The sequence below is a fragment of the Bos taurus genome, chromosome 5, assembly GCF_002263795.3.
Source record: "Bos taurus isolate L1 Dominette 01449 registration number 42190680 breed Hereford chromosome 5, ARS-UCD2.0, whole genome shotgun sequence".
Lineage (NCBI taxonomy): Eukaryota > Metazoa > Chordata > Mammalia > Artiodactyla > Bovidae > Bos > Bos taurus.
In genome coordinates this window covers 35,470,874-35,493,771 of record NC_037332.1, presented here as the reverse complement: position 1 = coordinate 35,493,771, position 22,898 = coordinate 35,470,874, and the positions used below count along the sequence as shown (strand labels likewise).

The 22,898-nt window shown below is 40.1% G+C and overlaps 1 protein-coding gene across 4 annotated transcripts in view; it reads right to left on the bottom strand.

Moving 5' to 3' along the window:
- Positions 1 to 22,898, bottom strand: part of NELL2 (neural EGFL like 2) — a 464,213-nt gene that overhangs the window by 367,925 nt on the left and 73,390 nt on the right. The window contains exons 1-3 of one of the 4 annotated variants that reach the window (XM_059886477.1): positions 18,195 to 18,342; positions 17,407 to 17,492; positions 16,810 to 16,938 (exon numbers count right to left, since the gene is read on the bottom strand). In XM_059886477.1, the coding sequence (XP_059742460.1) occupies positions 16,810 to 16,938; positions 17,407 to 17,461 (184 nt within the window). In that variant the 5' untranslated portion in view covers positions 17,462 to 17,492; positions 18,195 to 18,342. Of the gene's footprint in view, positions 1 to 16,809; positions 16,939 to 17,406; positions 17,524 to 17,882; positions 17,963 to 18,194; positions 18,343 to 22,898 lie in introns of those variants that run through there. The other 3 variants (XM_005206382.5, XM_024991811.2, NM_001102084.1) reach the window with 3 other exon arrangements.

The window sequence follows — 22,898 nt, the reverse complement described above, 5'->3', positions numbered from 1 at the left end:
GACTTTAATACATAAAGGACCCACAGGGCCACCCAAGGGTCCTGCCAACACTACACTGGCCCTGCAACCACCATTCAAGGTTCCACAGAATCTTATCCTCTATCACCAGCTCCCACCAACAGACCAAATTTGTACTTTGCCAAGGAAGGCCAAGATTACCCAGACAGAAACAGGTAAAAAAACTGGGTTGTTTCTGAGAACTTCTAATGCTTCTCTCCACTATACTGTGACACAAAATCTATATACAACTCAGTTCAGTTCAGGTCAGTCGCTCAGTCGTGTCCAACTCTTTGCGACCCCATGGACTGCAGCATGCCAGGCTTCCCTGTCCATCACCAATTCCCGAGCCTACTCAAACTCATGTCCATCGCATCTATGATGCCATCCAACCATCTTATCCTCTGTACATATGAGACTCAAAATCTAAGCTAGACTTTTAACACACTTAAAAAGCAATGTGTGGGGAGGAGGAGCCAAGATGGCGGAGGAGTAGGACGGGGAGAACACTTTCTCCCCCACAAATTCATCAAAAGAGCATTTAAACGTCAAGTAAATTCCACAAAACAACTTCTGAATGCCGGCAGAGGACATCAGGCACCCAGAAAAGCAATCCAACTCTTCGAAAGGAGGTAGGAAAAAATATAAAAGACAAAAAAAGAGACAAAAGAGGGAGGGACGGAGTTCGTCCCGGGAAGGGAGTCTTAAAAAGAGAGAAGTTTCCAAACACCAGGAAACCTTCTCACTGCCGAATCTGTGCCGAGCTTTGGAAGCACAGAGGGCAACATAACAGGAAGAAAAAATAAATAAACAATTTAAAACTCGAAGATTGCGAGTCCTACGGTAACTCCCCCAGCGGAGAAGCAGCGCAGACGCCTGCACGCGCCATTAGCAAGCAGGGGCTGGGCAGGGAGGCGCAGCGCGGGCTGCATCGCTTAGAGTAAGAATCTGGCCTGAATACCCTGAGCACTATCTGAGCGAAATAATTTGGGCTAGCAAACCAGACTGTGGGATATCTACCACGCGAAAAGCCAGCCCTAACCTAAGACCGCCAGGCTCGCGCACGGAACAAAGAATTGAACAGAGACCTTCCCCCTCCGGTGACAGGCAGCCAGAGCCGGAAGGGGGCAATCGCAGCCCCAGAGAGACATTATCTATAAAACTGTAAGCAGGCTTCTTTGCTAACTAAAACTTTTTGGGGGTCTGGACGGTTAACATCTGCCTGAGAAGGTGCGCCGGTTTTACACCCAGATAACCGAGTGGCGGGGAGGCGATAAGTCACAGCATTGGCGCTCGCCAAACACCTCATCACTTGAGCTGCTCGGACCTGGGAAGAGCACAAAACTCAGGCCCAACTGAGTCTGTGCCTCTGAGGACTACCCGAGTGCCTGAACCTGAGCGGCTTGGACCTGGGAGGTACATGCAACCCAGGGCCAGCCTCGAATTGTTCCCGGCGGAACAACCTAGAGCCCGAGCAGTGTGGGCAGGGAGGCTACACGCGCCGTGAGCGGGGGCAGACCCAGTGTGGCTGAGGCACTGCGAGCCCACGCCAGTGTTATTTGTTTGCAGCATCCCTCCCTCCCTCCCCACAGCGCGACTGAACAAAGAGAAGAAATACAGCTCCACCCATCAGAACACCGACACAAGCTTCCCTAACCAGGAAACCTTGACAAGCCACCTGTACAAACCCACACACAGCGAGGAAAAGCCACAATAAAGAGAACTCCACAAACTGCCAGAATACAGAAAGGACACCCCAAAATCAGCAATTTAAACAAGATGAAGAGACAGAGGAATAGCCAGCAGATAAAGGAACAGGATAAATGCCCACCAAACCAAACAAAAGAGGAAGAGATAGGGAATCTACCTGATAAAGAATTCCGAATAATGATAGTGAAATTGATCCAAAATCTTGAAATTAAAATGGAATCACAGATAAATAGCTTGGAGACAAGGATTGAGAAGATGCAAGAAAGGTTTAACAAGGACCTAGAAGAAATAAAAAAGAGTCAATATATAATGAATAATGCAATAAATGAAATTAAAAACACTCTGGAGGCAACAAATAGTAGAATAACAGAGGCAGAAGATAGGATTAGTGAATTAGAAGATAGAATGGTAGAAATAAATGAATCAGAGAGAATAAAAGAAAAACGAATTAAAAGAAATGAGGACAATCTCAGAGACCTCCAGGACAATATTAAACGCTACAACATTCGAATCATAGGGGTTCCAGAAGAAAAAGACAAAAAGAAAGACCATGAGAAAATACTTGAGGAGATAATAGTTGAAAACTTCCCTAAACTGGGGAAGGAAATAATCACCCAAGTCCAAGAAACCCAGAGAATCCCAAACAGGATAAACCCAAGGCGAAACACCCCAAGACACATATTAATCAAATTAACAAAGATCAAACACAAAGAACAAATATTAAAAGCAGCAAGGGAAAAACAACAAATAACACACAAGGGAATTCCCATAAGGATAACAGCTGATCTTTCAATAGAAACTCTTCAAGCCAGGAGGGAATGGCAAGACATACTTAAAATGATGAAAGAAAATAACCTACAGCCCAGATTATTGTACCCAGCAAGGATTTCATTCAAGTATGAAGGAGAAATCAAAAGCTTCTCAGACAAGCAAAAGCTGAGAGAATTCTGTACCACCAAACCAGCTCTCCAACAAATACTAAAGGATATTCTCTAGACAGGAAACACAAAAATGGTGTATAAATTCGAACCCCAAACAATAAAGTAAATGGCAACGGGATCATACTTATCAGTAATTACCTTAAACGTAAATGGGTTGAATGCCCCAACCAAAAGACAAAGACTGGCTGAATGGATACAAAAACAAGACCCTTACATATGTTGTCTACAGGAGACCCACCTCAAAACAGGGGACACATACAGACTGAAAGTGAAGGGCTGGAAAAAGATTTTCCATGCAAATAGGGACCAAAAGAAAGCAGGAGTAGCAATACTCATATCAGATAAAATAGACTTTAAAACAAAGGCTGTGAAAAGAGACAAAGAAGGTCACTACATAATGATCAAAGGATCAATCCAAGAAGAAGATATAACAATTATAAATATATATGCACCCAACACGGGAGCACCGCAGTATGTAAGACAAATGCTAACAAGTATGAAAGGAGAAATTAACAATAACACAATAATAGTGGGAGACTTTAATACCCCACTCACACCTATGGATAGATCAACTAAACAGAAAATTAACAAGGAAACACAAACTTTAAACGATACAATAGACCAGTTAGACCTAATTGATATCTATAGGACATTTCATCCCAAAACAATGAATTTCACCTTTTTCTCAAGCGCACATGGAACCTTCTCCAGGATAGATCACATCCTGGGCCATAAAGCTAGCCTTGGTAAATTCAAAAAAATAGAAATCATTCCAAGCATCTTCTCTGACCACAATGCAGTAAGATTAGATCTCAATTACAGGAGAAAAACTATTAAAAATTCCAACATATGGAGGATGAACAACACCCTGCTGAATAACCAACAAATCACAGAAGAAATCAAAAAAGAAATCAAAATTTGCATAGGAACGAATGAAAATGAAAACACAACAACCCAAAACCTGTGGGACACAGTAAAAGCAGTCCTAAGGGGAAAGTTCATAGCAATACAGGCACACCTCAAGAAACAAGAAAAAAGTCAAATAAATAACCTAACTCTACACCTAAAGCAACTAGAAAAGGAAGAAATGAAGAACCCCAGGGTTAGTAGAAGGAAAGAAATCTTAAAAATTAGAGCAGAAATAAATGCAAAAGAAACAAAAGAGACCATAGCAAAAATCAACAAAGCCAAAAGCTAGTTCTTTGAAAGGATAAATAAAATTGACAAACCATTAGCCAAACTCATCAAGAAACAAAGGGAGAAAAATCAAATCAATAAAATTAGAAACGAAAATGGAGAGATCACAACAGACAACACAGAAATAAAAAGGATCATAAGAGACTATTATCAACAATTATATGCCAATAAAATGGACAACGAGGAAGAAATGGACAAATTCTTAGAAAAGTACAACTTTCCAAAACTCGACCAGGAAGAAATAGAAAACCTTAACAGACCCATCACAAGCACGGAAATTGAAACTGTAATCAAAAATCTTCCAGCAAACAAAAGCCCAGGTCCAGACGGCTTCACAGCTGAATTCTACCAAAAATTTAGAGAAGAGCTAACACCTATCCTGCTCAAACTCTTCCAGAAAATTGCAGAGGAAGGTAAACTTCCAAACTCATTCTATGAGGCCACCATCACCCTAATACCAAAACCTGACAAAGATCCCACAAAAAAAGAAAACTACAGGCCAATATCACTGATGAATATAGATGCAAAAATCCTAAACAAAATTCTAGCAATCAGAATCCAACAACACATTAAAAAGATCATACACCATGACCAAGTGGGCTTTATCCCAGGGATGCAAGGATTCTTCAATATCCGCAAATCAATCAATGTAATACATCACATTAACAAATTGAAAAACAAAAACCATATGATTATCTCAATAGATGCAGAGAAAGCCTTTGACAAAATTCAACACCCATTTATGATAAAAACTCTCCAGAAAGCAGGAATAGAAGGAACATACCTCAACATAATAAAAGCTATATATGACAAACCCACAGCAAACATTATTCTCAATGGTGAAAAATTGAAAGCATTTCCTCTAAAGTCAGGAACAAGACAAGGGTGCCCACTTTCACCATTACTATTCAACATAGTTTTGGAAGTTTTGGCCACAGCAATCAGAGCAGAAAAAGAAATAAAAGGAATCCAAATTGGAAAAGAAGAAGTAAAACTCTCACTATTTGCAGATGACATGATCCTCTACATAGAAAACCCTAAAGACTCCACCAGAAAATTACTAGAACTAATCAATGATTATAGTAAAGTTGCAGGATATAAAATCAACACACAGAAATCCCTTGCATTCCTATACACTAATAATGAGAAAACAGAAAGAGAAATTAAGGAAACAATTCCATTCACCATTGCAATGAAAAGAATAAAATACTTAGGAATATATCTACCTAAAGAAACTAAAGACCTATATATAGAAAACTATAAAACACTGGTGAAAGAAATCAAAGAGGACACTAAGAGATGGAGAAATATACCATGTTCATGGATTGGAAGAATCAATATAGTGAAAATGAGTATACTACCCAAAGCAATTTATAGATTCAATGCAATCCCTATCAAGCTACCAACGGTATTCTTCACAGAGCTATAACAAATAATTTCACAATTTGTATGGAAATACAAAAAACCTCGAATAGCCAAAGCAATCTTGAGAAAGAAAAATGGAACTGGAGGAATCAACCTACCTGACTTCAGGCTCTACTACAAAGCCACAGTTATCAAGACAGTATGGTACTGGCACAAAGACAGAAATATAGATCAATGGAACAAAATAGAAAGCCCAGAGATAAATCGACGCACATATGGACACCTTATCTTTGACAAAGGAGGCAAGAATATACAATGGATTAAAGACAATCTCTTTAACAAGTGGTGCTGGGAAATCTGGTCAACCACTTGTAAAAGAATGAAACTAGAACACTTTCTAACACCATACACAAAAATAAACTCAAAATGGATTAAAGATCTCAACGTAAGACCAGAAACTATAAAACTCCTAGAGGAGAACATAGGCAAAACACTCTCTGACATACATCACAGCAGGATCCTCTATGACCCACCTCCAAGAATATTGGAAATAAAAGCAAAAATAAACAAATGGGACCTAATTAAACTTAAAAGCTTCTGCACATCAAAGGAAACTATTAGCAAGGTGAAAAGACAGCCTTCAGAATGGGAGAAAATAATAGCAAATGAAGCAACCGACAAACAACTAATCTCAAAAATATACAAGCAACTCCTGCAGCTCAACTCCAGAAAAATAAATGACCCAATCAAAAAATGGGCCAAAGATCTAAATAGACATTTCTCTAAAGAAGACATACAGATGGCTAACAAACACATGAAAAGATGCTCAACATCACTCATTATCAGAGAAATGCAAATCAAAACCACTATGAGATACCATTTCACACCAGTCAGAATGGCTGCGATCCAAAAGTCTACAAATAATAAATGCTGGAGAGGGTGTGGAGAAAAGGGAACCCTCTTACACTGTTGGTGGGAATGCAAACTAGTACAGCCACTATGGAGAACAGTGTGGAGATTCCTTAAAAAACTGGAAATAGAACTGCCTTATGATCCAGCAATCCCACTGCTGGGCATACACACTGAGGAAACCAGAAGGGAAAGAGACATGTGTACCCCAATGTTCATCGCAGCACTGTTTATAATAGCCAGGACATGGAAGCAACCTAGATGTCCATCAGCAGATGAATGGACAAGAAAGCTGTGGTACATATACACAATGGAGTATTACTCAGCCATTAAAAAGAATACATTTGTATCAGTTCTAATGAGGTGGATGAAACTGGAGCCTATTATACAGAATGAAGTAAGCCAGAAGGAAAAACACCAATACAGTATACTAACGCATATATATGGAATTTAGAAAGATGGTAACGATAACCCTGTATACGAGACAGCAAAAGAGACACTGATGTATAGAACAGGCTTATGGACTCTGTGGGAGAGGGAGAGGGTGGGAAGATTTGGGAGAATGGCATTGAAACATGTGAAATGTCATGTATGAAACGAGATGCCAGTCCAGGTTCAATGCACGATGCTGGATGCTTGGGGCTCGTGCACTGGGATGACCCAGAGGGATGGTATGGGGAGGGAGGAGGGAGGAGGGTTCAGGATGGGGAACACATGAGAAATAAAGGAATAAAAAATTAAAAAAAAAAAAAAGTAAAAAGAATTAAGTTATTTCAAAACATGGAAAATGATGAAATCCCCTAAAAAAATAAATAAATAAATAAAAGATGGTTAAAAAAAAAAAAAAAGCAATGTGTGTTGGGGTGACTATAGAGGAACTATATTCTGAATCTTTTGTTGATTTACTCTATGCCCCACCCCCACTTGTGAAAAGTATACAACAGGGCAAATTATACTTCTTCCTCTACAAATGGACCCATTGTTTCCATCTCTCTCTACCCAAATCAGCATGTCCTCTTCACCCCAATAAAGCCCAAACAGAAAAAACAGAACAGGAGCTGCTGCAGGGCCAGTTTCTCCCCAACTCCAGTTTACCTTCACCTTCATCCCCACATCACACGGCAAGTCACCTTACCTTAGTTTCTCCACAAAACCCAGCTTTCCTACCAGGGAGCCCCTAAAACAATCCAAGGGAGATTGACCTGCTGCTAAGCCGATTCCAAAATAAAAACAATATATGAGTATTGAATGTTTGGTAAATGCCATGCACAGTTTTATTGATATACTTTACACATCAGCTCTAAGAAATAGTACCGTCATTATCTCAGTGGAAGTGGAGATAAGTAGCAAGTTAAAGTTCACACTAGTTAACAAAGGAACCAAGATTTGACCTTGAGATATCTAGCTCTGAAGTCTATGTTCCTGACTACTAGAAACTACTACAGCACATCAATATGAACTTGGAATTGCCTCCATAATTTCTTCCCTTTGCTAGACAAGCTAAGTGTGACCTTCTGAGCACTGAATTGTTGTCTTCCTTCTAAATTTTTCCTTTGAAGGGAGAGACACGTGGTTGGCTGGGCTCCCTATCCCTTCCCAGAATGAAGACTGTCAGGAAGGTTCCCATCAAGAACAACTCAGCAAGTACCCATATCCAGCTCCTGGCAGCAGCCTTAATGAGAAAGGGAAGAGTAGTGCTTTTCTTCCCATCAGCTCTCTTGCTAATTCTTTTAATTACAGTAGTCCACATATGAGTTTCAATAAATGTGACGCAAAAGTTACCATAACAAAAATATCCCCCAATACACCATTTGCTTATAAAATGTTTCCACATACGATTGGCATCTATCTCTTCAATGTCAATTCTAAACTGAAGCCTAGCAAAAGATGAAAAGTTTCATAAAGTCAGTAAAAACAATGTAAGAGAAATGCTTACATGATTCAAAGGCACTACCTTTTGATGATCTGACACAGATAGATAAATTTTTAACATGAAAAATAAAAATTTGACCAAAATAATAAATACCTCAAACTGAAAGATTTCTCATAGAAGGTTAAGAACAGTCCTTAGGTATTTTTGCAAAAATAAGCAAACAAAACCCCAACACTTGACTTTATTCTATTTGTTCTTGTAATTGGCTCATGGTTAAATTATTGTCTACATTTCATCAACTATAGACTAGGACAAATAATTTTCAGAGTTCTATCTTCTTTATGCTACAGTTTCAAATTTTCTTTTTCACTATTTACAATTAAATTTTAGTTCCTACTTTACCTCCTGTACTAATTTATGTAGACATCTTTCTTTCTCTAATATACTTTATGACTTCTTTATGGATGGAGGAGCCTGGTGGGCTGCAGTCCATGGGGTCACAAAGAGTCGAACACGACTGAGCAACTTCACTTTCACTTTTCACTTTCATGCATTGGAGAAGGCAATGGCGGCCCACTCCAGTGTTCTTGCCTGGAGCATCCCAGGGATGGTGGAGCCTGGTGGGCTGACGTCTATGGGGTAGCACAGAGTAGGACACAACTGAAGCGACTTAGCAGCAGCAGCATACACAGTAGCAGTGAAATAAATACTTGTTAAGTTGAATTAATGAATCAATTAAGTTGAAAATCAATAGAAGACATATCACACCTTAACAAGGCTTTAATATCTATTACCTAAGCTATCAGTTACCATATTGACAGATAATTATTTGAATTACAGATAGAAAATAACCCCCCAAAAATAGGTGTCTGCAAAAATGGGGTCTGGAACCAGCAAGAGGTAAAGGAGCCAGTGGGAGATGGAATAAAGCCAAAGAAATGCCCTTCACTTCAGCTATTTTTGAAGATGCACGCCACAACCCTGGTGGCCCAATGGTTAGGACTCCGTGCTTCCACTGCAGGGGCATAGGATCAATCCCTGGTCAGGGAACTAGGATCCCACAAGCCGTGTGTGTGCTTAGTTGCTTAGTCGTGTCCAACTGTTTGCGACCCCATGGACTATAGTTTACCAGGCTCCCCTGCCATGGGAATTCTGGCTCAGCCAAAAAAAAGAAAAGACCATTCTCCTGTCAAAGCCTGTCAAGATTGTTCCAGCTCCTCCCACGTTAGCATCGTACAGAGATCCCTGGCACTTTTGATAGGAAAACTCTAGTTATTCTTGTAGTCCATAGTTCTGAGGACTGCACTCACAGGGTGCCAAACACCATGCTAAGTGCTACCCATTCTACTTCCAAAATATGCATGCTTTCTATTTTCCCTCTCAACCTCTGGATTAACCTGTTGTGGGGAGGAAGGATATATTTTTTAAAAAGAAAAACAACAACAAAAAAAAAACCCATCACTTGATTTTACTGTTTGTTCTGAGAATGAACTCATATTTTTTTTTTCATGTTTCAGTTTTTATTTTTTTTTCCAACTACAATTTTATTTTATTTTTAAACTTTACAAAATTATATTAGTTTTGCCAAATATCAAAATGAATCCACCACAGGTATACATGTGTTCCCCATCCTGAACCCTCCTCCCTCCTCCCTCCCCATACCATCCCTCTGGGTCTTCCCAGTGCACTAGCCCCAAGCATCCAGTATCGTGCATTGAACCTGGACTGGCAACTCGTTTGAACTCATAATTAAATGATAGAGAGAATCCCTTAAAGACTAATAATACAGTATAAAGACTCTGACTTTATACTTAAACTTTTAAGTCCCAAACGACTAAGTTAACTTTAACTGGCTACTTCAAATTTCCAGTCATTGCACAAATATATTCTCAGGCATAGTTGAAGGCAGGCTCAAAAGAAAGTTTAATTCACTTACAAAATAAATGTTTAACATATACATCACTTTCCTATTGCTGCTGTAACAAATCCCCACAAATCTAATGGCTAAATCAATGCAAATTTATTATCTCACAGTTTTAGAGGTTCAGAAGTCCAAAATGAATCTCACTAGGCTAAAACCGAGGTGTCTGTGAGGCTATGTTCCTCCTGGAGGTTCCAGGGGATAATCCATTTCCTATCTTTTTGTAGCTTCCAGAAACTGCCCACATTCCTCGGCTTATGACCACATTCCAACTTCAAAGTCAGCAAGGGTCAATCAAGTCTTTCTCACATTGCATCACACTGACTCTTCTGCCTCCCTCCTCCATGGCCATGGCCATGGCCCAGCGTACTGTCCTGGGGGGAACCACCTCCAGGACCCAGTGGGAAACCCCCTGAGTGATTACATGAGGCTCACCCAGATAATCCAGGAAAATGCCCATATCTTAAAGTCCACTGATTATGAACCTTAATTCCTTTGGCAACCTTAATCCCTCCATGTAACATAACATATTCACATGTTCTAAGGATCTAGTACATAGACAGTTGGAGGATCATTATCCAGCCTACCACAATCTATCCTGTAAATGGACAACCTGTCCATCCCTAATGAAACCACATTTACTCTATCCCCAAAGCCCCAAAAGACTCAATCAAGCCTTTAGAATATCAACTCTAAGTTTAAAATCTGGTCTAAATTTTACCAATTCGAAAGCTCCAAATCTCACCATCTAAATCAGGTAAAAATTGAGGCTTTGGATATTATCCATCCTCAGACACAATTCCTATCATCTGTGAAATTCAAGAAACAAGTTATCTCCTCCCAAAATCAATGGTGAGATAGACATGGGATAACAGTTATTGACATTCCCATTCAAAAAGGGAGAAAATGCAAGTTAAAAAATTTAGACACCCAACCCGTGCAATTTTGAAATCCAGCCAAGTAAACTGCATCTGGTTTCAAGGTCCGAGAATAAACCTCTGGGCTGTAAGTTTTGCCTTTGGGGTCTCAGTTCTGCCCATGAAAGGTAGCACATGTTTACAGCTGAACAGTTTAATCAGTATCTTAGTTGTAGAATTTAGGGGGTCCAACAACCTTCTGTCATTAAATCCTCTCACTTCCCCGTTCAGGCCAGAAGTGTTATTGCTGGTATGATCTTCTTAAGAACCTTGTGCATTTCCCATATATGTCATTGAGATTTATTCCAACAGACAAGAGGTTCCTGCCCAAATACCTCTTGGATAGATTTATCTCTATTACGGGCTTCCACTGAGATATGTGAGGGAATTCATGTCACATGTTCAATTTCTTTAAAGAGCCCTCTTTGGAACTGAATACTTTGGCTTTACTTCTGAGGCACTACCAAGATGTTTTTAGGTCACACTACCAGCTTTCTTTCCAAAAAAAAGGCTTTCCTACCAGCAAATCTCCTAATTTCAGCATATTTTGCAATCTGGATAGGCTAAGAATTTCTCAAATGTAAAGTTCTTTTTGCTTAACAATTCTTCCCTCAATCTATCTTTCTCCTTTCACATTTTACTATAAGCAGTAAGAGAAAGCCAGGCTGCACCTCTGCATATATATTATCTCAGCTAAATATCTAAATTCATGTTTACAAGTTTGACTTTCCACATAACGGCAGGGCAGAATTCAGCTCAGTTTCCTCCCACTATCTAACAAGGATATCCTTTCCACTAGTCTCCAGTAACATGTTCCTGATTTCTGAGCCCTCACTAGCATTGCCTTTATTGCCCATCTCTCTACAAATAGTCTGTTCATGACAGTTCAGGTATTCTCTGAGATGATTTGGGTTTTCTCTACCATGTCCTTCCATCTTTTTCTAAGTCCTCACTAGTAGAACAGCCAACATCCCTATTTATACTAACAGTCTATTCAAAGGAATCTAGCCTTTTTTTCCTATCATGCTTCTCAAAATTCTTCCAGCGTGTGCCTACTGCACAATTTCAAAGCTATTTCCATGGTTTTACTTCTTATAGCATCTCCCACTTCCATTTATCAAAACCTGTATTAGTTTCCTATTGCTGCTGTAGCAAATCACCACAAACTTAGTGGCTTAAATCAACATCAATTCATTATCTCACATTTCTGGAGTAGTACAAATGGAATCTTACTGGACTAACATCAAGGTGTCAGCTGTGCTGTATTCCTTCTGGACACACTGAATGAAAATCTGTTTTCTTACATTTTCCAAATTCTGGAGACTGCCCACATTCCTTTGCTCGTGGCCCATTTTTATCTTCAAAGCCAGCAATGTCCAGGTCTAGTCATTCTTTGCCTCATTCTGACACTGGCTATTCTAGCTTCTGCTTTCACATTTAAAGGACCTTTGTGATTGCACAAGGCCTACCTAGATCATCCAAGAAAACTTCCTTATCTTAAGGGCAGCTGGTTTGCAACCTTAATTCCCCCTTGACAAGTAACACAACATATAATTGGGTTCCTAGGATATGAACATCTCTGAGGGACTATTATTAACCCTGCCACAATATGTATTGCATAATGATAAACTTTCAATTCTCTTGTATAAATATGATATACCGTGTAACCCGATCCATGCTATCTTCATTTGCTTCATTTCATATCACAATGCTTAGGTTTCCACCACTCTGGGTTTCTTCCATTTTCTCAAATACACTATGCTCATTCAAGGAAAAGATCTTTGCTCATGCTATTTCCTTTGCCCGTGTTAGTCTTTCTGAATCCCCACAGCTCCTCTTCCCCAGACTACTCTTAGGTATCCTTTGGCTATCAGCTTAAGCAATTCTTCTTCAAAGAGCTTCCCTGATCCTACAACTCCCTAAACAAGATGTAGATTCTCTTACATCCTTAGTTTTTCTTCATATCATTTATCTTAATAGTGATTAAATTATTATCTGCGTAATTGTTTGTTTAATGACTACTTTGAAGGCATCATGAAAGTTCTAACTTCATTTGTTATATGCCTAATACCTAGCAGAACAGTAATTGCACAAAAAATTCTTCATAACAACATTAATTTTATAATTGAGGGTACTGAAGCTTATAGAAATTAACTTTATGACAGAAACACAAATAATGAAATTCCACTTGTTCCATCTGGTTTCTAAGCCCAGTCACTTAGCCCTTAGTCACATGTGACTGGTCCCTCAGTCACTGTGCTATTCTATTCTAATGGGGCACCAATGATCACTGTTTCTAAGTCCACAGATACTCTCTGACCTTTGCTGAAGGTCAAATATTCACTGAAGACAAATATTCACTGCCACTCATATTCCTTATGCAGTTGCTACCACCTCATCAAGCCAATGACCCACCACCAGATGTCCAATTTCATTCTTATTTTCAAATACTGTCATCAGGATACACTTGGGAATACTTTTTCCCTTTAAAATATTAAAGTTCTTTAAAAATAATTACTAAAAAATGTATTTCCAAATTACCAAATCAGGGAGGAAATATGCTTTTATTTTATCTACTTCTTTTGTGGAGACTAATGGTATTATAAAAATCTGTGGACACCCCAGAAGAAATTTTATTAAACCAAAGAGGAAATGATCTAGTTTGGGAACACAGCCAGGGCAAATGTTAAAACCAAAGATCTAAAATCATATGCCCTCGACCGTAAACAAGGTTGGTAGAATTTTATTTATCATTGTACTAGCCCTCAACATTTCAGAATTCTTCAGCATCCAGTCCTCCATTTGTTAAAAACATAAGTATATTTTGGTGGCTTAGTCAGATTACAGCTAGAAATACATGGAAGATCTTGATACAGATTCCAAATTGTTGCCTGTTCACCTGTTTCTTTTGAAAATTATTATCACTGGCACAGATCAAAAGCCACATGTATCAATGGATGATATAATTTAGTATCTTATTACTTCAATTTCCAAAACAATTTTAAACCAAATTTCAACAACAAAACAACTTTTGTATAAAGATCAGATATAACTTTGAAACACATTTCTCTTTGTTTTGTTATATATATAATAAGTATGATTATTAAATAATAGTAGATTCATATTGCATGACAATTTACAAAGAAGTATTTAAATTTGAAAAGTACCAAATTACAAGCATCCTAAAAACCAATAAAGCGAGGAATGAAGTAACCAAAATATTAAATGAGCAAAAGTCATTGGGAAATTATATGCTGAGATTTCTTCAAAGATAAGAGACAAAAGACAATATGACTGCAGAAGAAAATTGATGGTTCGAAAATCTCTCCCACCTGTTTAGAACATATCTGACAGCACAAACTAACTTATCTGCTAGGTTTACGTGAAATCTGAGAGCATCTCACAGGTTTTGTAATGTGTTACTATTCCTGCTATGACATTTTACAAACTATACAAAAATATCTGCAGCACCCTCAATTCACTATAAAACAAATCCATAAAGTCTTTAGAGGTTAAAAGTTTTTGTCTTTCTAAAACTCATGAAATCCCAGTGAAGCAACAGGAGTCAGAACTGACTTCTTAACAAGTTTCCACATTCTAATTGCAGAGAACAGAACTTTCCAAGGTAATACAGAACTATCAAGCAGGCTCAAACACCCACCTGCTGTCAATTTTAAATTCTCAATCTGAGAATAAGAGAAATCATTACAGCATAATAAACACATTAGTAACATAAGCCTACTGAGAACACGGGCATGTGTGCAAGCTCACTCACTCAGTCCTGTCAGACTCTTTGCAACCTCATGGCCTGTAGTCCGCCAGACTCCTCTGTCTGTGGAATTTTCCAGGCAAATATACTGGAATGGGTTGCCATTTCCCACTCCAGGAGATCTTCCTGACCCAGGGATCAAACCAGTAGCAGGCAGATCCTTTACCACTGTGCCACCTGGGAAGTCCCCACCCAGTAGCAAAAACTTGCTAATTGATTGGCTATATGAAATAAGGTTGACAGTTAGACAAGAAATAAAACTTCACATCTCCAAATCTCTTAAAACCTTGCTTCTTGGGCATTTAATCTTTCTAAATATTGGTCTTGGTACCAACACAGAAACAAAAGCAGTTCATCAGTGTGCGCCGATACATAGTAACTATGGACAACTCATTTGCAACACAATGCGGATCTTGAACAACTGACAATTTAAATAAAAATGAATACTAAACATTTCTTTTTAAAATTAACCAGAAAAGATATTGGTGCCTTCTGACTATTTCCGAGAAATTGTCTAGCATTAGAACATAAAATGCACAGTCCTGAAGGTTTCTATTTGTGACAGCTCAGACACTCTTCAGAGAAAGCCAAGAAGAACACCAATATAATTTAAAGGACCTTTCAAAATTTTAAGGACACTTCAATGCCATTTATTTATCAGGAGCTTTGGCTTCCATAAAGCTTTCCAGTTACTCAATCTGGCAGTCCTGAAATAATTTTGTTTACAGTTCACAGGGATTGAAAAATCAGAGACTGAAAAAAAAAGGAGAAGAAAAAGAAAAAACAGGAGTTTAACCCTAATAAGACCTTTATTCCACTCTGTGAATTTTGCTGACAGTCTAATCTTATTTCCTTTATTAGATTTGGTCATTGTTTTTAAAGGATTCAATATCAAAGTCACACACACTCCCCACCAAAAAAAAAAAAAAAAAAAAGACTTAAGTAAATAAAATATTATCACAAATATCTGTCATAATAAAAACATTTAGTGGGTGCATCATAATTAAAAGAGAAAATTACATTTAACATATTGTAAGAGTAAACTTGTTTAAAATAAATGCAACACAGGTCAGTTTCCTCCTTTTCCAACTGTAAGCTTTGGTATTACTGTCCATGGTGACACATACTGGCTATATTGAGCAACAACACCTCTACAGCAACACTCAAGTTTTATTTTATGCCTATTTCTTGGTGGTAATTTTGCTGAAGAAGTTTTATTTTGCATATCCAACTCTTCATTAATTATGAGTTGCCGTGTTTCTGAAAGCACAGCACCAAAATCACAAAAGAAAAATCTGGGTGGGGTGGGGAAAAGATGCTTTAGTCAGTCCACCAAATATGTTAAACCAAATTCCATTTCTCTTATGCCTTTATCTGTACTTCACCATATGGGAAACTACTCTTCCTGTATGTGTTTAGCTACCTTTTAGAATATTCATGTTACAGCATCTCCCCACAAACCAAGAAACCTTCAAAAGTGTTGGTGAATCAACGCTGAAGGTTTGATTCATTGGAGTTTGCTTCTGACTACCTAAAACAGGTAAATTTAAATGCAGACACGTGTATAGCCAGTCCATTGACTTCAACAAAAACGTTTTAAATTCCTAAGTACACAATTAATGGTGAGACAAAGAATACTTTAAGAGAATATTATTTCTTTTCTCTTGTTATCGATGGAGAAGAATCATTATCTTTCAATGAGGAATCTTAAATATATTGTTTGTGACATACAGTGCTTACAACTATTGAAAGATTTAATTTTCCCACAAAGCTACCCACATAAAGAAATTCGTCCACAACTGAGCACCATTGTACCTGAAACTTTCAGAGAGCAATGTCTTAACTAAGATTAAGCTACCCTATTTCCTACCTAAATCAATTTCACCCAGCTGTGGTGTTTGCTATAATTCATTGTTCCCCAGACTCCAGAATCAACCATCTGCCATCGGAGTTTCTGCACAGTAATTAAGGAACTATCTATTAGACTGGCAAGAGTACAAAGTAAGGAAGAGGAGGGGGTGGGAGAAGAAAGAAACAAGCCACTTAAAAAGAGGTGGAAGATGTGTGTATTTCACACTGACCCCTCCACGTCTCAGCTCAGATACTGTCATCCATGAGGCAGAACAGAAGTTAGGAGGAGCGGCAAGGCCAGCTCCTCCCGGGGTTATCCGAACTGAAACAGCGCTGGGGACTGAGCACGCTCCTCATACCTTGAAAGAGAAAGGCTTTCGTCCCATTGTGCAGCCCGGGGACCTGGCGCACTCCGGTCGTGGACTCCCCAAGTTCTAACTCCGTTAAGACGTCAATCTGCAGGGAGGGGTCCACACCAAGACCCCAAACTGGTGGGAGTGGGGAAGGGAGGAGAAAAGAAAGAAAAAGCTCCATCAGAATACAAGCCTCTTCTTTCAGGGCAGCAAAGAACCGCGTCTTCGAGACAATATTGGAAACTGAAGACGAGAGGCGACTGCCTCCGCGGCCGCTGAGAGCCTTACCAGAGATCAGCAGCCCAGCTTTAAATAGCGGAGCACCCAGTCCCATTTCCGTGACCTACTTTAAACCCTGCTCGGTGCAAAGTTCCCCTCGGCCCTCAGACCCTAGACTTGGGGTGTGACCCGCCCTGCGGTCTCCAAGATAAGCACAGGGATTTAAAAAAAAAAAAAAAATCCAAATCCAAACCCACCCCCGACTCCAAGCTTCCCACTCCAGACCTACTTCAGGTGGAGGGAAAGCGAGGTGTCCCCAGGCAACTGGGGCTGCCCCGAGGTGGGAGCCAACCCTTCTCCCGCCCCAGCTCTGCGGCCACTCACCTGCTCCGAGACCGAAGAGCAAACAGAAGGTTCTCAGTAAGACCCGAGACTCCATGGTGCCGATCTGCTCAGTCCATCGTCTCCCTCTTTAAAAATAAAAATCGAAGAGGTTCTTGGAATCAAGCGGGAAAAAAATATCGCTTGTCTTTCCTGCCGCTGACTTGGATTTACTGATTAGTAAGATTAGTACGATTTGGTTGCTAAGAAAAAAAAGGGAGGACCCCCCAAGCACGTGAAGAACTTAGACCCTCCAATGCGCACATCATTCCCACACGCAGAGCCCAGGCGGCGGGCGCGGGTTGGGACGGGGCCCGGAGGGAGGGGTCGGCCTCGCCGGGGGCTGCTCCGCCGGGAAATTAGCTCTTGAGCCCAATCAGAGCAGCGGAAGGAGCACACTCCGGGAGGAAAGGAGGCAGCCCCAAGAAAGCCCAGACTGGGGCGGCCCCGCACCCGCCCGTCTTCCCCGCCGCCCGAACCTGTTGTAAAGGCAGAGACAATGGAGAGAGCGCCGGGAGACGCGCTGAGAGACTGCTCCTCGGCGAGGGAGGGGCGTGTCGGGGAGGCGGGGAGAGGAGGAGAAGGGAGGCAGTCCGAGGGCGAGGCCCGGCGCCCCGCGTCCCTCTCCTACGCGGGCTTTTCGGTCCCCAAGCCCCGTCTAGCGGACCCCGGAGCGGCGACAACCTCCGCCGCGTCCTCCCTCTCTCGCCGATCCCGGCTACGCTAAGCTCCTTCGGGATCGAAAGATCTTATTTCAAGGTGCTAAGTTGATGGGCGGTCGTTGCTCTCACCCCTCAATTTTGGGCGCGTGTCTAGAAAGACAGACGGAGAAAGAGAAAGGACCACCCAACAGCAGAAGGCGAGGCTAGATGGAGACGCGCTCGCCCGCCCTTTAGGCAAAGGAGGGAAGCGCAGCCCCGCGGACTAGAGAGGGGAATCCCTCTCGGAGGCTTGCGGAGGAAGATACTAAAGCAGCTAGACTCCCGCGGTGGGGCTAGAAGTAGGGAGAAACGGGCGGAGACTGATGGCGAGCCTGGGAAGCCCTGGGAGCTCCGGGGAGAGATTCCCTGCCCGGGGCGGGGCGCTGGAGAGCTTCCCCCGCGCGGAGAGAGCAGGGGAGAACTTAGCCGGGAACTGCTGGACAGCTCCGGGACCTCGCGCGCCCCCTGCCAAACACAGCGCCCAGGTCCGGGCTCCGGTTCTCCAGGACAAGAACACAGCATGAGGCAAGGGCAGCAGTCAGGGTGCCTGCCTATGCCAAAAAAAAGACAAAAATGGTAGATCGATAGATAGAGGTTCCTTTAAATTTTGAGGTAAATTTTGAATAATGACACTTAAGTCCCATATTGAGGAAGTTTGAAAAGCGATTAAAATGTTAATCTATACAAAGGACACGACTGAGCGACTTCACTTTCACTTTTCACTTTCAGGCATTGGAGAAGGAAATGGCAACCCACTCCAGTGTTCTTGCCTGGAGAATCCCTGAGACAGAGGAGCCTGGTAGGAGGCTGTCTATGGGGTCGCACAGAGTCGGACACGACTGAAGCGACTTAGCAGCAGCAGCAGCAGCATACAAACAAAGGTCAATTGAGTTTCTTAATTTTCCATCCAAACAAGTACATTCTGAATTCTCGAAAGGAGCCTACACAGTTACCAAAATACCTACTGGGTAGAGTCTGAGGTTCCAGCAGGGCAATATATACTCAATTATACTATAATAGGAGGAGGGCACAGCAACCCACTGCAGTATTCTTGTCTGGAGAATTCTATGGACAGAAGAGCCTGGCGGGCTATAGTCTGTGGGGTCACACAGAGTTGGACATGACTGAAGCAACTTAGTAGCATACTATAAAAGGATGAGTGGAACATATTTAGCTCTGTCCTTGGAATTTTTAAAGGAAAAATATCAGAATCTGGAAGTTTTTCCAAATTAAATTTAAATGATCTTTCCTTATCAGTTTTTCTATATGATTCTATTTCTAATTTTGTAAACTTTTGAGAAGTAGATCCGTACTTAAATGTGATGAAGTATTGTTTTATGTAACTTCACAAACTTTCAAAACTACACAAATGAAATTAATGTAATTGAATTGAATTAATTCAAAGGAAATTATTCATCAGGAAATTAAAGATCTTTCTATAGCAGTACAACCAAAGTAATGAATTGTAACACTATTTACAAAGTAACATTGAAAACTGAAAGATAAAATCAGAGGAAAAAATAAATATACATATACACACATATTTAGAGGAATCAGAGATCAAATTGCCAATATCCGCTGGGTCATCAAAAAAGCAAGAGAGTTCCATAAAAATATCTATTACTGCTTTATGACTATGCAAAAGCCTTTGACTGTGTGGATCACAATAAACTGTGGAAAATTCTGAAAGAGATGGGAATACCAGACCACCTGACCTGCCTCTTGAGAAACCTGTATGCAGCTCAGGAAGCAACAGTTAGAACTGGACATGGAACAACAGACTGGTTCCAAATAGGAAAAGAGGTATGTCAAGGCTATATATTGTCACCCTGCTTATTTAACTTATATGCAGAGTACCTCATGAGAAATGCTAGGCTGGAAGAAGCACAAGCTGGAATCAAGATTGTCGGGAAAAAAATCAATAACCTCAAATATGAAGATGATACCACTGTTATGGCAGAAAATGAAGAACTAAAGAGTCTCTTGATGAAAGTGAAAGAAGAGAGTGAAAATTTTGGCTTAAAGCTCAACATTCAGAAAACTAAGATCATGGCATCTGGTCCCATCACTTCATGGGAAATAGATGGGAAAACAGTTGCTGACTTTATTTTTCTGGGCTCCAAAATCACTGCAGATGGTGATTGCAGCCATGAAATTAAAAGACGCTTACTCCTTGGAAGGAAAGTTATGACCAACCTAGACAGCATATTAAAAAGCAGAGACATTACTTTGTCCACAAAAGTCCGTCTAGTCAAGGCTATGGTTTTTCCAGTAGTCATGTATGGATGTGAGAGTTGGACTATAAAGAAAGCTGAGTGCAGAAGAACTGATGCTTTTGAACTGTGGTGTTGGAGAAGACTCTTGGGAGTCCCTTGGACTGCAAGGAGATCCAACCAGTCCATCCTAAAGCAGATCAGTCCTGGGTGTTCATTGGAAGGACTGATGTTGAAGCTGAAACTCCAATACTTTGGCCACCTGATGTGAAGAGCTGACTCATTGGAAAAGGCCCTGATGCTGGGAAAGATTGAGGGCAGGAGGAGAAGAAGACGACAGAGGATGAGATGGTTGGATGGCATCACTGAATCAATGGATATGGGTTTGGGTAGACTTCACCAGTTGGTGATGGACAGGGAGGCCCGGTGTGCTGCAGTTTATGGGGTTGCAAAGAGTTGGACATGACTGAGTGACTGAACTGAACTGAACACACATACAAAGAAACACAATATTGCCAATATCTTGATGTAGCCCAGTGAAATCTATTTTAGACTTCTAAACTACAGAAATGTAAGATAATAAATTTCTGTTGCTTTAATCACTAAATTTGTGGTGATTTGTTTCAGTATTCAGAGAAAACTAATATAAATACTAACCACATAAAGTTCAGTCAAAATGGTAGCTTCTACAAACCCTGTATTCATAAATACATCTCAAAGCTAAATAAAATTTCTAAGAATATTTTATTCACAGATGAACTTTAAATTAAAAAAGAAAGAAAAAATTCCCAGATGCCAGGGAAAAATAAAGATAACTGAAAATTGGCAGAAAAAAAAACTGATTCAGGTGATGATTATCAGAGGGTAGGACACAGAGGTTTCAGATGCAGTACGTACCTCAAGACAATGGAGTAGAACTTTATCATCCACACGAGAACTAGAAACAATGAATTATGGCCAAAGCCATAAGGATGTTACTGAGCCTTTCAATAAGAATATGGAGATTTGAAGTATTATATTGTATATATATATACACACACATATTTTGCATGTTGACCCAAGAACAAGAATGTTTGCCAGCTGCATATGACTGTAGGTGGAAAACAAAGTCATCTATCAGTTCAGTTCAGTCGCTCAGTTATGTCCGACTCTTTGTGACCACATGGTCTGCAGGATGCCAGACTTCCTGTCCATCACCAACTCCCAGAGCTTACTCAAACTCATGTCCATTGAGTCAGTGGTACTATCCAACCGTCTCATCCTCTGTCATCCCCTTCTCCTCCCACCTTCAATCTCTCCCAATATCAGGGACTTTTCCAGTGAGTCAGTTCTTCATATCAGGTGGCCAAAGTATTGGAGTTTCAGCTTCAGCATCAGTCCTTCCAATGAATATTCAGGACTGATTTCCTTTAGGATGGACTGGTTGGAGCTCCTTGCAGTTCATGGAACTCTCAAGAGTTTTCTTCGACACCACAATTCAAAAGCATCAATTCTTTGGCGCTCAGCTTTCTTTATAGTCCAACTCTCACATCCATACATGACTATGAGAAAAACCATAGTTTTGACTAGACGAACCTTTGTCAATAATGTCTCTGCTTTTTAATATGCTGTCTAGGTTTGTCATAGCTTTTCTTCCAAGGAGTAAGCATCTTTTAATTTCACGGCTGCAGTCTACAGGCAGTGATTTTGGAGCCCAAGAAAATAAAGTCTGTCACTGTTTCTCTTGTTTCCCCATCTATTTGCCATTAAGTGATAAGACTGGATGCCATGATCTTCATTTTTTGAACGTTGAGTTTTAAGCCAGCTTTCTCACTCTCCTCTTTCACATTCATCAAGAGGCATTTTAGTTCCTTTTGCTTTCTGCCATAAGGGTGGTGTCATCTGCATATCTGAGGTTATGGATATTTTTCCCAGCAATCTTGATTCCAGCTTGTGCTTCATCCAGTCCAGCATTTCACATAATGTACTCTCCATATAAGTTAAACAAGCATGATGACAATATACTTGTATATTGACATAAGCCTTGACATATTCCTTTCCCAATTTAGAACCAGTCCATTGTTCCATGTCTGGTTCTAACTATAAAAAATGTCAAATCTCAAGCCTTGACATGAGCACATGATCTAAAATTACATCTTCACTGGTATAAGAAATTCTAAAATCAAAAATTAGAATAAAACCCCCAGCATGTCCTGAAGAAGCAAATGTAAGAATTCTATTAGGGGAGCTTCCACAACTTCTGGCATATAAAAGAAAAAATTCTGATGAAAATATAAGCACAAAATAATAACAATAATAAATTGCATTGAAGTAAAATACCATGAAAATCATTCAGGAGGCAAACACATGTAAAAAAAAGAGAATTAGTATCTCATGAACTCAGTATATCTGAAAAGCATAATCAAAAAATACTAAAAAATATATTTTAAATCATTAGAGTTTTTAAGGCATAGAAAAAATAATGAAGGTGCAGAACTATGTGAGTAATTATTAGGCAGATTTCAAAGGAAACCAAATAGAACTTCTAGAAATAAAGTGAAAGTGTTAATTGTTCAATCGTGTCCAACTCTTTGTGACCTCA